General features: G+C 39.1%; 1 protein-coding gene across 1 annotated transcript; it reads right to left on the bottom strand.

Annotated features, from left to right (window-relative positions):
* Positions 1-282: 282 nt before the first annotated feature.
* Positions 283-1,243, bottom strand: LOC147945252 (uncharacterized). Its single transcript, XM_087509171.1, has 2 exons — positions 773-1,243; positions 283-669 (listed from the first exon to the last, which is right to left on the bottom strand). Exons 1-2 carry the CDS (start codon positions 1,241-1,243, stop codon positions 283-285), a joined length of 858 nt encoding a protein of 285 aa, XP_087365297.1.
* Between the last annotated feature and the right edge of the window lie 14,473 nt (positions 1,244-15,716).

Genomic DNA, 15,716 nt, shown 5'->3' with positions numbered 1-15,716 from the left:
GCTCTGAAGGGATAACTAGAATTACGTTTTCTTGAAGCACAAAACATAAATAATATAAAAATTTGAAGACTTGATGAGAGTTGAGACATTTACAAGTTCAAGCTTTTACACGACATACAATACTTCTCGCTTTAGCCATGTTTTTTTCATAAAATTTCAGATGGTATTAATCTTAGATTTTCGCATAAATAGATAGTTTAAAAGATGCCAAGAACAACATCAAATCTGGGGAGAACAAACTCCGTAGAACCAAATGATATATAAGAAAAGAAATGAAGAGAGTTAAGGGGAGCGAAACCACATCATGAGCAGGTCTTGGAACTTCGGAGACTGATTCCTAGCCAGGCATGTGTTGCGGATTCTTCTATCAAGCTTTGGGAAGAGAGCTTCGACCGGAGTAAGGATGCCATTGAATATGTGTGTGTTTCTCTCCTGCCAAAGAGTGTATACCACCGCCTGAGCAGCCAGTAGTTTAAGAGTGTTGAGTTTTGCGTCGTTGTTGGCGCAACGTAGCCAATTAAGAAAAGAATCCCATGTAGTGAATCCCATAAAAGGGAGGTTAAGCTTATGAAGACACCATCTCCATAGGTCGTAGGGAATAGGGGCAGCGTAAGAAGAGATGATCCTTGGTTTCAAAATAAATCTCACAAAGGAAGCAAGTGTCATCCTCTAGTGTTCCCCAATTTCAGAGTCTTGATAATGTAGGAAATCTGTCAAGACAGCAGAGCCACGTAACGAATGAGTGCTTAGGTATTGAGTTTGAAAACCAAACTTGCTTATACCAGGGCACCACTGGGGTTGGAGGCTTGAGGAGCTCCCAAGTTTTGGCAAAGCTAAACCGTCGTAGCGCTTCTTCGTTCGGTCTAGCCCAATAGTAAGAGTCTTGTGTTCCCTCTGAAATTTGTGTTTCAGCGAGATGGATAAAGAGTTGTTCTGCATTGTCACTACGGGCTCCTCTGAACATCCATCCTTCCCCTGAATGAGCTTTCGCCACTGTTGAATCTAGAGGTAGACCAAGTCGTTGGTGTCCATCCTTCCCTCGGTAAGTAAAAAAGTCTCCAAACGGAATCCAGTTATCAAACCAGAAGGAAAAGGTTCTCCCATCACCAATTTTGCAGGAGAGAAAAGTTTTAGCAGTGTCTCTCAACTTAAGAAGTTGTTTCCAGAAAGAGGAGCCCTTACTTAAAGCTGAAAGCCTCCAAAAACATCTCCTTCTCAGCTTGTTTTTCCTAGGCTTGGGCATAAAATCCGAAAATCCGAACCGAAAAATTCGGATAAAAACCGAACCGATATTGAGGAAATAACCGATCGGTTTTTGTTTTCATTACTTTTGGATATCGAATTAAATCCGATCCGAACCAATATCCAATAGATATCCGAATATAACCGATAATATAAGAAACAACTTTATAAAGATAAATGTATACGTAACTATATAAGATATATATGAATCATAGATATAGATACCTAACTATATACAATATACACAAATCGTAGATATACTCTTATATCTACGTTATTGTTTACTTTGGTTTTTATTTTTTATCATTGGCACGGTCTTATATCTCACTTTGGATGTTAGTACGTCACACTTTTATGTATTGGTATAATTTTATGTTAGTTTGAACTTTAAATTTGTTATTTGTTTCATTTCTATTTTTTCACATACTCGGTTAGTATAGTTTTTTGGATACAATCGTATTAAAACATATCCGAATGAAACCTTATCCAATAAATTTTGTTTAATGTTGGTTATCGACAATATATCCAAACCGATCCGAAATTTGAATTATCCGAACCTAAACCGATCCGAATTTTTTAAATATCCTAATGGATGTTAGAGCCAATATCCAAAAAATCCAAAATCCGAAATATTCGAAACGAATCCGATCCGATATCCGAACGCCCAGGCCTAGTTTTTCCTACACCAGGCAACCCACAGAGAACCTAAGGCCAAGAATAACTTCCATATTAGTTTGAGACCAAATACCTTATTCCATTCTCTAAGATCCTTTAGGCCAAGGCCGCCTTCTGATTTGGGAGAGCACACTGTCCTCCAAGACACTTTTGCTTGCTTTGGGATTTCACTTGCACCCGACCATAAAAAATTTCTGCAAAGCTTGTCAAGGTCTTTAATGCACTTAGCTGGTAGGATGAATGCTGCACACCAATACACGAAAATGTTCTGAATCACAGAGGTTAGCAATTGTAACCATCCTGCATTAGAAAGGTGTTTATGCTGCCAGGACTGAAACTTCCTTCTGATTCTTTATATTAAGGGTTCACAGTCAGATCTGGTGAGAGGGTTCGGGAGTAGAGGGAGACCTAGATATTTTACCGGGATAATACCCACAGAGAAACCGGATGAAGAGTTGAATCTGTTCTGATCAGCCAAAGCGGAACCTGCTATGTAGAGTTCCATTTTATTTTTGTTAAGAACCATTCCCAAAATGCTTGAGAAGTACCCAAGGAGGTCAACAATAGCTTGCAAGGACGAGTATTCTCCGTCGAAAAAACCATTACGGCGTCCGCGAAGATAACGTGAGTGACTTTGGGGTTCGACGCTTTGGGGTGGTAACCAATTTGGCCAGCTTGATATCTCAAGTCGAGGAGTCTAGAGAAGATGTCCATGCCAATCAAAAAAAGGTAGGGGGAGAGGGGGTCTCCTTGTCGTAGTCCCTTTTTTTCTTTGAAATACCCACAGAGCTCTCTATTGACAGAGATCGAGAACCTTGTAGTTTTGATACACTGGCTGATCCATTGGATGTATTTACTTGGAAAGTGTGTTGCAGTCAGGATGTCTATGATGAAGCTCCTCCATTTGATATAATCAAAGGCTATTTGGAGATCAATCTTGAGCATACCTCTTTTTGAAATCCCACTTTTGTTATATCCTTGCACTAATTCGGATGCTAGGAGGACATTTTCGACTATCTGCCAGTCTTTGATTAATGCAGTATGGTTCTCTTGAATCATCTCTGGAAGCAAATGTTGGAGCCTTCTAGCCAGAAGTTTTGAAATAACCTTATAAATAGCATTCAAACACGAGATGGGTCTGTATTCAGCAACTGTTTTGGCATTCGTCGTCTTGGCGATCATGGATACTGCTATTGAAATCCAGCTAGGTTCCATCTTACCGTGTACAAAGAAACTCCGAACAGCAAGAGTGACTTCTTCACCCACAATACCCCAATAGTGCTTGAAGAACTCACCCATATAACCATCAGGGCCCGGGACTTTATCTTGAGGGAGGGCAAATAATTCTGCCTTTATTACAGAGGTAGTGAAGACTCTGTTTAAAGCAGTTCTCTGAGTCTCTGAGCACCTAAAAGGGTGGATTGACTAAATGCATGTCGTCAGGCAAGGGGTATTTCTAGAAGCACCAAAGAGGGAAGTATAAAACTCAACACATGCGTTCTTTATCGATGGTTTGTCCATGATGAATGTACCGTCTTAAAGGCGAAGTCTCTTGATACCACTAAAAGCGTTTTTGATAACCACACTCTTGTGGAAAATACTTTTGTTCTCGTCACCATCAGAGATCCATTTGAGACCTGAATTTTGATGCAAAAAAAGTTGATTCGGCTGCAGACAGCTTCTGCCAAGATAGATATGCCTGACGCTCTTCGACTTCTACCTCTTGAGAAGGAGAGTTAAAGAGGTTAAGTTGTGATGCTTTCAGGTCTGCCAAAGCACCTCTCACTCTGTTCTCTATCCCTGAAAATGCTTCCTTATTAAGTTCTCACAGCTTTCCTTTAAGCTTTTTAAGCTTTTGGTTTATTTGATACATCTGAGAACCTGCCACTTGGGTTGAATTCCAGCACTCTTGCAAAATGTGTAGGAAGTTTTCATGTTGCATTAAGTGATGATTGAAACGGAAATGCCGAATTACCCTTGGTCCTCTGTCCTGGAACCTGATGCATCAAGAAGCATGATCAGAGAAAAGAGGTTCTTCGAAAGTGGCAATGGAATTCGAGAACTGAGGAAGCCAGAATTCGTTGCCAAGCATTCTGTCAAGCTTCTCTGCAACAGGAGTATTCTGCTGGTGATTCCACCAGGTGAAGATGGGCCGTGAGCGGGAATGTCCAAGAGACCACACGCATCCATACATTGTTGAAGCTCTCGGGCACCCTCTAAGTAGACAGAGTAGTCGTCTCTTCGGGAATGCTCCTCAGGAAGGAGAGTCTGGTTAAAGTCACCTGTTACTAGCCATGAGAAGGATCGCAATGGCATGTTAGCTGCCATGTCAACGAGATCGTTCCATAGAGAAACTCGCTCGTGTCTTAGGTTTGCTCCATATACAAAAGAAACTGTGAAGTTAATCTCTTTTTCTGGCCAAGAGATACCGCAAGTGATGTGCTGGCGAGACTTCTTGCAGAGATTTACTCTCACATCTTTACTATACACCACCAAAATTCTCCCTAGATGAGAGTGTTCATAATTTGGGATGAGACTCCAACCTGGCAGGATCCGCTTCATAACGGTCTTCGCGTTGTGTTCTAAGACATGAGTCTCCAAAAGGCAACCAAAAACTGGTCGATGTTGTTTATACCACGAAACAAAATTCTGCTGCTTGTCAGGATCATTGATCCCACGTACATTCCAACAAAACATGAGCATCACAAAAGAGAGTCTAACAAAAAAGAGACTCGTTGCGGAAGGAAAACCTTCCCGCATGGATTTGGCCCTTCTTAAGCTTGGCCCTGATCTTCTTCTTCTAACTTTTAGTTAAGACCTTGACAAATTCCCATTACTGTGAGCAGTTCTGCCCCTCTATCCTTTGGGCTCTCTACGGCATTGTCTCGATCAAGGCACAAAGCAGCAGAAGAGGGGTTTAATTTCTGATTGGTCGACACTTCTTCATTAGCAACATGTGAAGGAACTTTGGTCTCTTGGTTCACCTGTGGGCTCTTCGACGAAGAAGCTTCATCTGAACTTTTCCTGACCCATTGCTTTGCTTTGGAGATTGTCTCTGGGGGTCCAGAGACTTAAGGAAGTTTATCAGGCATGACTTCTTTCTCCTTGTATGTCCTCCAGGGGTAGATAGATTCTGCATGGTAAGCTTTCTTGCAGCATATACATAATGGAGGAGCATTAGTACAATGCTTAGACGAATGTCCCGCCTCGTCACACAGAGGACAAATGGGGAGGGAGGTGAGGGCAAGAGACCGCTACTCGTCGTGTGTCCCCTGATTTGAATTGGGCACAAACAAATTCGGGAAGAGGTTTATGCAGATCGATTTTTGTGAACACTTTTGTAACTTCAAAATTGGTCATTGACTATGTTTCTTTGTGTAAGCAAATTTGATGTCCCATGATACTGGCAATACGACTCAGGGCCGATGGGTTGTAGAATTCGTATGGCACATGCGAAGTTCAATCCAAACATGAGCCATTTTCAACGCCAGTTTTGATGGTTGAACCCCCAGAGTCCATTCAGCGACAAACATAGTTGAGCCGTCTATGGACAAAATTCCTTCTTTAAGAACCCTCTGTCGAGTGGAGGAATTGGGGATCTTGAAGAGGAAGGTGTTTGGTGTGTCGAGCTTTGTGACAGAGATGTCATGATGCCATTTACTCCAGATAAGATTAACCACTGCTCGACTCGGATCTTGCCAAAGGAGAGAGCTTTTCGGTAGAACTGACCAACAACGAAGCTCTGCCACAGAGGCTTGCTGTCTTCTATAACCTTTTTGGAATTTTGATGCAGAGCTCACCTGAATCCAAGAGAAAAGGTGAACCACATTTTTCAGTGTGGATGTGCCGCCGTAGGTACGCTCAGCCCAAATAACTTGAGGAAGTTTTTCGTCAGATCCAGGCACCGACGAAGTTGGAGGAATCACTTCTCCCATTGGTGGGGTTGGATCTGCTACTTTCTCAGGGAGTGGAAGCAGAGATCCACTGGATCTGGAACTCTGGCGTAAAAGGGGGGGAGGGGGAGGTGGGATGGTGGAAAGAGGAGGTTTTCGTTTTTTCTTGGCCATGTCAGAAGAAGATTCACCAATGGTGGTCGCCATCGGTTCAGGGAAAAAAAAAAAGAGAAGAGAGATGGCGAAGATCGCCCGAAAAAATCCTACCTCGAAAACCGTTTTTTGTTTTCATAAAAAAATGTCGAATTTTCCATTGACAGAGATCGAGAACCTTGTAGTTTTGATACACTGGCCGATCCATTGGATGTATTTACTTGGAAAGTGTCTTTACCTATGTATTAGAAACACTAACAAACTGGCTTTACCCATTTATTATAGTAGGCATCTCTTAGAAATAGGTGTCGGCTAATTTTTTCTTTTTTGTAATAGTGTATATGCATTTCGTTTATGTTTAAATCTACATGTTATTTATACCATAGTGACAATACAATCACTAATTATCAAAATGCATGTTTTGGCCATGTTGGAACTGAATTTTCAGAAAGAAGTTTTAGAAAATTGCAGGTTTTGGGACAGTGACTTTCCGGCGACTTTCCGGCCAAATTCCAGCCAAATGGCTGATCAGAATTGTCGGGTTGATAGTGCAATGGAAAGCTTGGAAAGTTGATTTGAATGAGAAATAAGAGTGTGAAGTAAGCTACATGGGATGGTTTGGGAAATATCCCACATCGGAAATATGACTGATTTTCACTCATATATATATATAGTTTCACACTCTTCTAGTTTTAAAAGTGTGTAGATGGAAGAGGAAAGATTCCCACACGCGAACCGAACCAAACCGGGCTGGGCCGAGCATGGACGCGGGGCGGGCCGAGCATGGACGCGGGACGGGCCGGGCTGGGCGTGGACGCTGGCCATAGGCCCTGGGCTTTTGAGGTTTTTGGAAAGTTTTAGACCCATTTAATTTTTTGGAAAGACATGGTGTGAACTCCAAGCAAACTTGGGCAGTACCCCGAGAATATTCACTGAATATTTTCTTGAGACCTCCCTCGTGCCACTATATATAGAGGCACACACAAAAACACAAAGCACTCTTTTCTCTGAAGATCTCTCTCCCTCTCCCTTGCTTAGTTCAAGTAAGTTCTTAGTTTAGTAGTCTCGAGAGTATAACGTAGATCTGTTCGCTCGAGTTCTATTACGGGTGTGCTACTGTAATAGTTCGTGATCGGTTGTATCCTGGGATTCATAAATCGTGATTGTCCGAAAGCACTTACGGCCGATTTATTGAATTAAGGAAAGAGATATCAGATCTTGCCTCCATGATTTATTTTATGCTTTATATTATGATGTTGTAATTCGTTTCTGATTTCGTTAATTTAAATATAATTCGCATCTTTTCTCAATTCGATTTTTGCACTCCTAACAGTCTTAATTCAATAAATCCGCTTTCTGCTTATCGCTTTAAACGGATTGAGAATTTTTCGAATTTTTTATTTTAAAAACGATTTCAAAATCTTCTAAAAACTGTTTCTGCTTTCATCTTTCGGTGCTTACGCGGAAAGTTTTTGAAGAACGCTTTTACTTTAATTATTTCTTCTTTACTCTCTCTAGTTTCCACGAACGCTCTTAATTGAGTGAGTTTGGGAAACAAGTTTCTGCGAACGCTTGTTAGCGAGTTTGCAAAACTAATTCAGTGTAATTTAATTACTTGAATTGTTTGATTAATATATTAATCATATCTGTTCTGTTTATTGTGAAACAAAAAAAATGTCTCGAGACAACACCAACAACGTTGACGGTGCTAGGGTTCCTGCAACCCCTGTTGAAACTCTTGCGGAGTTGGCTCAGCGCCTTGCTAAAGAACTTGAAAACACGAAGCTTACCGATTCGGGTATGGAAAACGTGCGCCGAAATCTGTTTGGTAATGGATCAACCCACATGGGGATACCACCTTCGGCTTCCCAAGGGATGATGCCAGATAAGTTTGATGGCAAAGCTGGGTTCAAAACGTGGCAAAACAAGATGCGCTACTACTTGGCCAGCATGAACATGGAAAGGTACCTCAGAAAGGATCCACCAACGCTTCCACAAGGTGACACTGACATGTATGTGGTTGGCAGTATGGATAGCTGGGCTCAAGGAGACTATTGTTGCAAAGGTCAGATTCTGAACCGTTTGGTCAATGATCTGTATGACCTCTACAGTATGTACAAGACTTCAAAAGCATTGTGGCAAGCTTTGGAAACCAAGTACAAGACTGATGAGTCTGGGATGCAGAAGTTCTCAACTACGAAGTTTCTGAACTTCAAGATGGTGGATTCCAAACCAATAATGGAACAAGTGGACGCTCTTCAACGCATCTTTTAGGAGATCGAGTTGGAAGGGATGACGATCTGCAATGTCTTCAAGACGAATTGCTTGATCGAGAAGCTACCACCAAGCTGGTCGAATTTCAAGCATTACCTTAACTTCAAGCGTAAGGCAATGTCTCTTGATGATCTCATCCGTCGGTTGAGAGTTGAGGAAAACAACTGTGGAGCTCATTCGGATGCTCAAAGCCAGGGGCATGATGTTCATGTAGCTGAGCATAAGGCCAAGTTTAAAGGCAAGGGTATAGGGATCTCTATTCCTCATAAACCGTTGAAGGTGTCATCTGGACCAAACTTCAAGAAGAGCAACCTTGAGAGGAAGTTCAAAGGAAAGTGTCATCATTGTGGTAAGATTGGACACAAGGCTGATGTTTGCAAAAGCAAAGCCAAAGATCTCAAGTTGCAAGCAAACCTAACTGAAGAAGACATGGTTGCGGTGGTTACGGAATGTAACTTGGTTGATATCTGGAATCCAGTGGAGTGGTTCTATGACACTGGTGCTACCACACATATATGTACTGATAGGACCATGTTCATCACCTACGAGAAGAACAAGTCAAACGAGCAGCTTTTCATGGGCAACACGGCGGTTTCCAAGATTGAAGGTAAGGGCAAAGTGGTTATGAATCTAACTTCTGATTGTGAGCTCACCTTGCAGAACGTGAAACACGTACCTGACATGCGGAAGAATCTCATCTCTGGAACAGTCCTAAGCAAGCATGGTTTTTCCATCAATTTTGAGGCTGATAAGTTAGTTCTTAAGAAAAATGGGATGTATTTGGGAAAGGGTTTTGTTAAGGGTGGACTGATCAAGATGTTTGTAACGACAGTCCATCTGAAAATAGTAGCTTATGCTTCTGTTGCTGAAATGAAAGAAAACCCTATTGCTTACTTGGTTGAGTCGTATACTACTTGGCATGAACGTTTAGGACATGTCAATTACAAAACAATGCGAAAAATGCAAATCTTGAATTTGATTCAGAAATTCAAAACTAACCAAGAAAAATGTGAAGTGTGCGTACAGGCCAAACTCACTAAAACTCCCTCACCACACGTTGAAAGAACAACCGAACCTCTAGGCTTAATTCACACAGACTTATATATATTGCTATGTATATCTCTTGCATAGCAAAAATGGAGCACTGGAAAAATTTAAAGAGTTCACCCTCGAAGTAGAAAATCAGCTTTAGAAAACTATAAAAGTAGTTCGAAGTGATTGAGGAGGAGAATATACGGAGCCGTTCAATGCATTTTATAGAGAAAAAGGCATTATACATCAGACAACCGCTCCCTACTCGCCAGAATCTAACGGAGTAGCGGAACGAAAGAATCGAACTCTGAAAGAGATGATGAATGCATTGTTGCAGGAATCTGGATTAGCCTAGAACATGTGGGGGGGGGGGGAAGCTTTGCTTACCACAAATTACATCCTCAACAGGATACCGCATAAAGTGACTGGCAAATCACCATATGAGCTTTGGAAAGGTACAGTACCTTCGTACAAATACCTCAAAGTGTGGGGGTGCCTAGCAAAAGTGATTGTACCACCTCCTAAAAAGGTCACAATTGGGCCAAAGACCGTACACTGTATCTTCATCGGATATGCACATAATAGTAGTGCATATCGATTTCTGGTTCATGAATCAGATATTCGAGATATCCATGTGAATACAGTTATGGAGTCAAGAAATGCTTTATTTTTTAAAGACATTTTCCCCTGTAGGAAAACTCAAAAACGGACTCGTGAACAACGAGATGCAGCGACCTCTGAAGCTGGCAATACTTTGAGTAATACTACTGTAGAAACAGAACTTGAACCTAGACGGAGCAAACGAGCTCGCAAAAGTAAATCATTTGGTGATGATTTTCTGATGATGGCATTTCTTGTTGAAAATCTACCTAGAACATAGGTAGAAGCTATGTCTACACCTAATCCACCTTATTGGAAGGAAGCTGTCAAAACCGAAATAGACTCTATCATGCAACATCATACATATGAGATGGCAGATCTACCACAAGGATTTAAGCCTTTGGGGTGTAAATGGATTTTTACGATAAAACGAAAACCCAATGGCGATATTGAGCGGTACAAGGCTAGGCTTGTAGTGCAAGGATTTCGGCAAAAAGAAGGTTTAGATTTCTTTGATACCTATTCACCGGTAACAAGACTATCTTCGATCAGGATGCTCATAGGTATTGCAGCCTTGAGAAATCTTGAAATCCATCAAATGGATGTAAAAACTGCTTTCCTCCATGGAGATTTAGAAGAGGAAATCTACATGAAACAACCTGAGGGTTTGTTATTCCAGGACAAGAACACAAAGTGTGTAAACTTGTAAAGTCTTTATATGGATTCAAACAGGCTCCTAAGCAGTGGCATGAGAAGTTTGACAGTATGATGATGTCTAATGGTTTTCGCATTAATGAATGTGACAAATGCATATATTACAAAACTACTCCATCAGGGTATATTTTGTTATGCTTATCATCGGCAGCAACAAAGACATCATAACTCAAACGAAAAACATGCTCAAAAGACATTTTGACATGAAGGACTTGGGTTTAGCATATGTAATTTTGGGGATAAAAATCATCATAACTGATGAGGGCCTTTTCTTGTCTCAAACCCACTATGCTGAAAAAGTGCTTGATCGATTCAAGCATTACTCAAATGGGACTGCAAAAACTCTAGAGGATCCTCAAATTCACTTGACCAAAAATTCTGGTGAACTTGTGCAACATGTGGAGTATGCAAGGGTAATTGGCAGTCTAATGTATTTGACAAACTATTTAGCGCACTCTGTAAATATACTTAGTCGCTATAGAAGTAATCCAGGATTTTGGAAGGTTATAGTGATGCCAACTGGATCGCAGAATCGAGAAACTCCAAATCCACGAGTGGATACGTTTTTACACTTGAAGGTGCAGCAGTGTCCTGGAAATCTTCCAAACAAACTCTGGCAGCTAAATCAACTATGGAATCTGAATTCATAGCTTTGGAGATAGCTATGTCGGAAGCTGAATCACTTCGTAATTTCTTGGAAGACATCCCAATGTGGGGGAATCCTGTGCCTGTAATACGTGTACATTGTGATAGCCAATCGGCTTTGGGCAGGGCAAGGAATACCCATTACAATGGCAAATCTCGTCACATCAGACGAAGACATAAAACTGTTAGACAACTTATCTCAACTGGTGTAGGTACGATTGAGTACATCCATACGAAAGAAAACCTAAAGGATCCATTAACAAAAGGTTTGGCGAGAGATCAAGTTATAAAATCATCAAGAGGAATGAGTTTAAAGCCTACGACTTAAGAGGAGGTTTGATGGTAACCCCACCTACATAGATTGGAGACCCCATGACCTAGATTCAAAGGGACAACTAAATCAAGCTGAATCTGCTACAAGCACTAAGAGACTTTTGTCTTTTCCCAGTTCCTGAAATGATGTAAAGTGCTTCCTGTATGTTAGAGGTTAAGCATATGCTTTTAATGATTTGAAATGTAGCTTTGTAAAATATTTGAAATAATTACAAGATATTTCTTTAAATACAAGCAGCTATTAAAATCACCTTGTGAGTGTGAAATGGGGCCGTTTCTAGGAGAATAAATGAGGGTATACTCTCCAACTTCACTGATGATTAACCAGGCATGTTCAAGGCTACAATGAACACAAAAAAGAACCTCGTTCTACGAGAAAACGAAGCTGTGTAATGTTTGCTGTCTAAGTTTACATACAAATCCGGATGGTTCAAGACATCATGTTCACCATCTGGCCGAGTAAACTCGACAGGTATAACAATGAGTCGGTTCAAGGTTGAAAAACACCACCAACTCAGATACAGTTAGTTTTCGCATATACTCTCGAAGGTCTGTCTAGTCTAGCTAGTAGTGTCAGTCTATAGAGTTAGTTATGTCGTCATATGTTTAGACTTATTTCTATTCATGTGGGGGATTGTTGGAACTGAATTTTCAGAAAGAAGTTTCAAAAAATTGCAGGTTTTGGGACAGTGACTTTCCGGCGACTTTCCGGCCAAATTCCGGCCAAATGGCTGATCAGAATTGTCGGGTTGATAATGCAATGGAAAGCTGGTAACGAGTACTACAAGATGGTATAATCATACGTCCAAAACGGAGTTGATTTGAATGAGAAATAAGAGTGTGAAGTAAGCTACTTGGGATGGTTTGGGAAATATCCCACATCGGAAATATGACTGATTTTTCACTCATATATATATAGTTTCACACTCTTCTAGTTTCAAAAGTGTGTAGATGGAAGAGGGAAGAATCCCACACGCGAACCGAACCAAACCGGGCTGGGCGGGCCGAGAACGGACGCGGGACGTGCCGGGCTGGGCGTGGACGCGGGTCGTAGGCCCTGTGCTTTTGTGTTTTTTGGAAAGCTTTAGACCCATTTAATTGTTTGGAAAGACATGGTGTGAACTCCAAGCAAACTGGGACAGTACTCCGAGAATATTCACTGAATATTTTCTTGAGACCTCCCTCTTTCCACTATATATAGAGGCACAACCTCTCATTATTTTTCACACACAAAACACAAAGCACTCCTTTTTCTGAAGATCTCTCTCCCTCTCCCTTGCTTAGTTCAAGTAAGTTCTTAGTTTAGTAGTCTCGAGAGTATAACGTAGATCTGTTCGCTTGAGTTCTATTACGGGTGTGCTACTGTAATAGTTCGTGAACGGTTGTATCTTGGGATTCATAAATCGTGATTGTCCGAAAGCACTTACGGCCGATTTATTGAATTAAGGAAAGAGATATCATATCTTGCCTCCGTGATTTATTTTATGCTTTATATTATGCTGTTGTAATTCGTTTCTGATTTCGTTAATTTAAATATAATTCGCATCTTTTCGCAATTTGATTTTTGCGCTCCCAACAAGCCAACCTTTTTTATCATTTGTGAGTCGTAAACAATACTTTTTTTGTTTCACTTAAAGTGATGTTACTTAGGTTTTTGCAAAGAACCTGATAGGATCATTCTTTAGGGCTATGGTACACACCAAAAAATAATTGGATTTTCATTAGATTTGTTGGTTAACACGTCATTTTCAGGTTTAGTGGAATATGATTTGAATGTTAGAATCATTAAAGGAGTAAATTAAAACCTATAATTGATAATAGCTCTATAATATAATGAACGGGGAAGATATGCATCCTATCAAAGAATCCAAGATAAAATGGTAAAGCCTAATACAAAAAGATAAATCAAATGTTGGGTTTAATTTTAAGATTAATCATATCTTAAGACGACCTTAGAGTCTCGTCGTATCTCTCGTGACACCTACCTTGTCCCTTATCTTTTTTGTGACCAACATACATATGTGCATGTCATCATACAATATATCATGATTGCAAGAAAGCAAAAACAATTGCACATGATGCCATGAAAACAAACTACACAAACGAAAATTATCGACGTTCATCAAAATACTTAAAATCTTTTAAAAAAAATAAAAGGTACTTAAATCTTCAAATTATTTTGACGTGAGGCACAACAACAACAAATACTAGCTAGAGCAAGATTTCATATTTTAGTGGATGGATTAGGAACGTAATTTTGAAATTATTATTATGAACAATAATAATATAAATACGTTATTGAAAATATATATATATATATGTATAAACTCAACTTGAAACACTATTATACTATGATCAGTTAAAAAATTATACTCCCTCCATTTCAAAACATAAGATGTTTTGTATAAAAATATAATTACATGATGATATCTATATAGGTCACAACTCACAAGGAATGAAGGAAAAAAAACGTGTATTATGTCATTGAGTATCATATATTTTGTTTCTTAATGAATGTTCTTATAATTTGACCACTCCAGTTTCCACGAGGAGTGAAACAAAAGTGATATAGTCATGTGCTTAATCATGATTAACAGATTACTTTTTCTCCAATTATTGAACATGATTTAGGCTTAAAACACTCGAGGTTAGTATGACATAGTTTGCTAACTATATGTAACTGTCGGTAGCTTGAAGTTATCCTAAAATTAATAATCAGCTACCAAATTTATATTGTTATCAATTTAACCCATCATCACATTTGTTACAGCTGAGTGGCCAGTCCAATGGTATAACTTAAAATATAGGTAAGTGAGAAATTATTTAATGATCGTCAATAACTTATACAACTAAAACATGTTATGTTTTTCCGCCTAATTGTAGTTAGTACTATTAAGAGAACTTAAATCTCGAATTAGGCTGAACTCAGAGAGCTTGGCAATTTGGCAAATTACACAGACTTAATGTGCCGCATACACATCTGGTTTTATGGTACTACGCAGACAACGAATCAACCCTGCTCGTGCAACATGCGATCAATCTTAACCGTTGAATATAATATTAAGAACGGTGTAGAGGAGATCTTAAAAAGGTTTTAGACAATTACCTCAAAAGAAGAGGAATACCAAAAAGGCTGCCCTTTGGAAAAATCTTGAATTATAGTTGAACGGTTGGTGGTTGTTAAACCTTCATTTGTGATTAGATACTTTAAATAATTAAAATTAAAAAATGTAGAGGTCAATTATCAAATTTTGAAAGGTGGTATTACAGGATCACCAGTCAAAGCATAGTCGGACCAACAGTAAAAAAACATAAATGTCAGAGAAAAAACATGGGCTGTATATTAGTAACTTTTTTAATTTAAAATTGTTTTTTGATGAGAGGAAATAAAAAACAAATTTGGGAATTGAAGACTCTGCAAAATACTGCAAGGAAGACATAAGAGCAAACGAACTTTCACACCTTTTGAGGAAGCCATTTAAAAAAAAAAAAATCTTACAATTTTAAGTTTATGATGACAAGAAGATGAAAAAATCTTTTTTCGTAGTAAAAATGTTTTGACCACATTGGAACTAGTGATTACTCTTGTTCTGATTAGGCTTAGTGATAAAAATAATATTTAAACATGATTTTCTCCAAAAATCACGGTGTTAATGACTAGGCTCTAGACAGCAAATCATAGTAAGATATCGTTAACCGTGACGCAGCATTAATAAAAAGATACGATTAGTTTTGTGTTTTTAAAATACGTTGCATGCTTTATGCTTCAGTGTGGTGTCAATATTATTCTAAAATTTTATAGACCCAACCTTTGCGGGTTAAAATTAAAGACTGGTTTTTTCGAATCTTCATTTAGTTTTGATAATATATGCTGGTGAATTTATAAAGAGTCCATTAGTGTATTAGATATTTTTTGAAAAATAATTGGAGAAATAGACAAATTTTGTTAAAAATTTGAAAAATAGTCATTTTTTTTGCTTTTGTGAGATAGAGTGTTTGTGAGAGAGTATAAGACAAAAACAAATAAAAAAATCAATATATCGATGACTATGTGTTATATAAAAAGAATTTTATTTGTGGTCCCAGTTTTTGAGTAAAGAGATAGAATATCACAAAAAAAAGAGAAAAATTCTAATATTTTTTAATAAGAGTTTG

The sequence above is a fragment of the Camelina sativa genome, chromosome 4 (assembly GCF_030686135.1).
Source record: "Camelina sativa cultivar CO46 ecotype springtype chromosome 4, ASM3068613v1".
Taxonomy (NCBI): Eukaryota; Viridiplantae; Streptophyta; class Magnoliopsida; order Brassicales; family Brassicaceae; genus Camelina; species Camelina sativa.
Note: the sequence above shows the minus strand (reverse complement) of the source record. Positions and strands in the feature narration are given on the sequence as shown.

Coding starts and splice junctions, on each gene's coding strand:
- LOC147945252 (XM_087509171.1), bottom strand. CDS start 1,243: ATGCCCAAGCCTAGGAAAAACAAGCTGAGAAGGAGATGTTTTTGGAGG. Junction 670..772: donor TGGTGCCCTGGTATAAGCAA/GTTTGGTTTTCA, acceptor GGGGAACACTAG/AGGATGACACTTGCTTCCTT.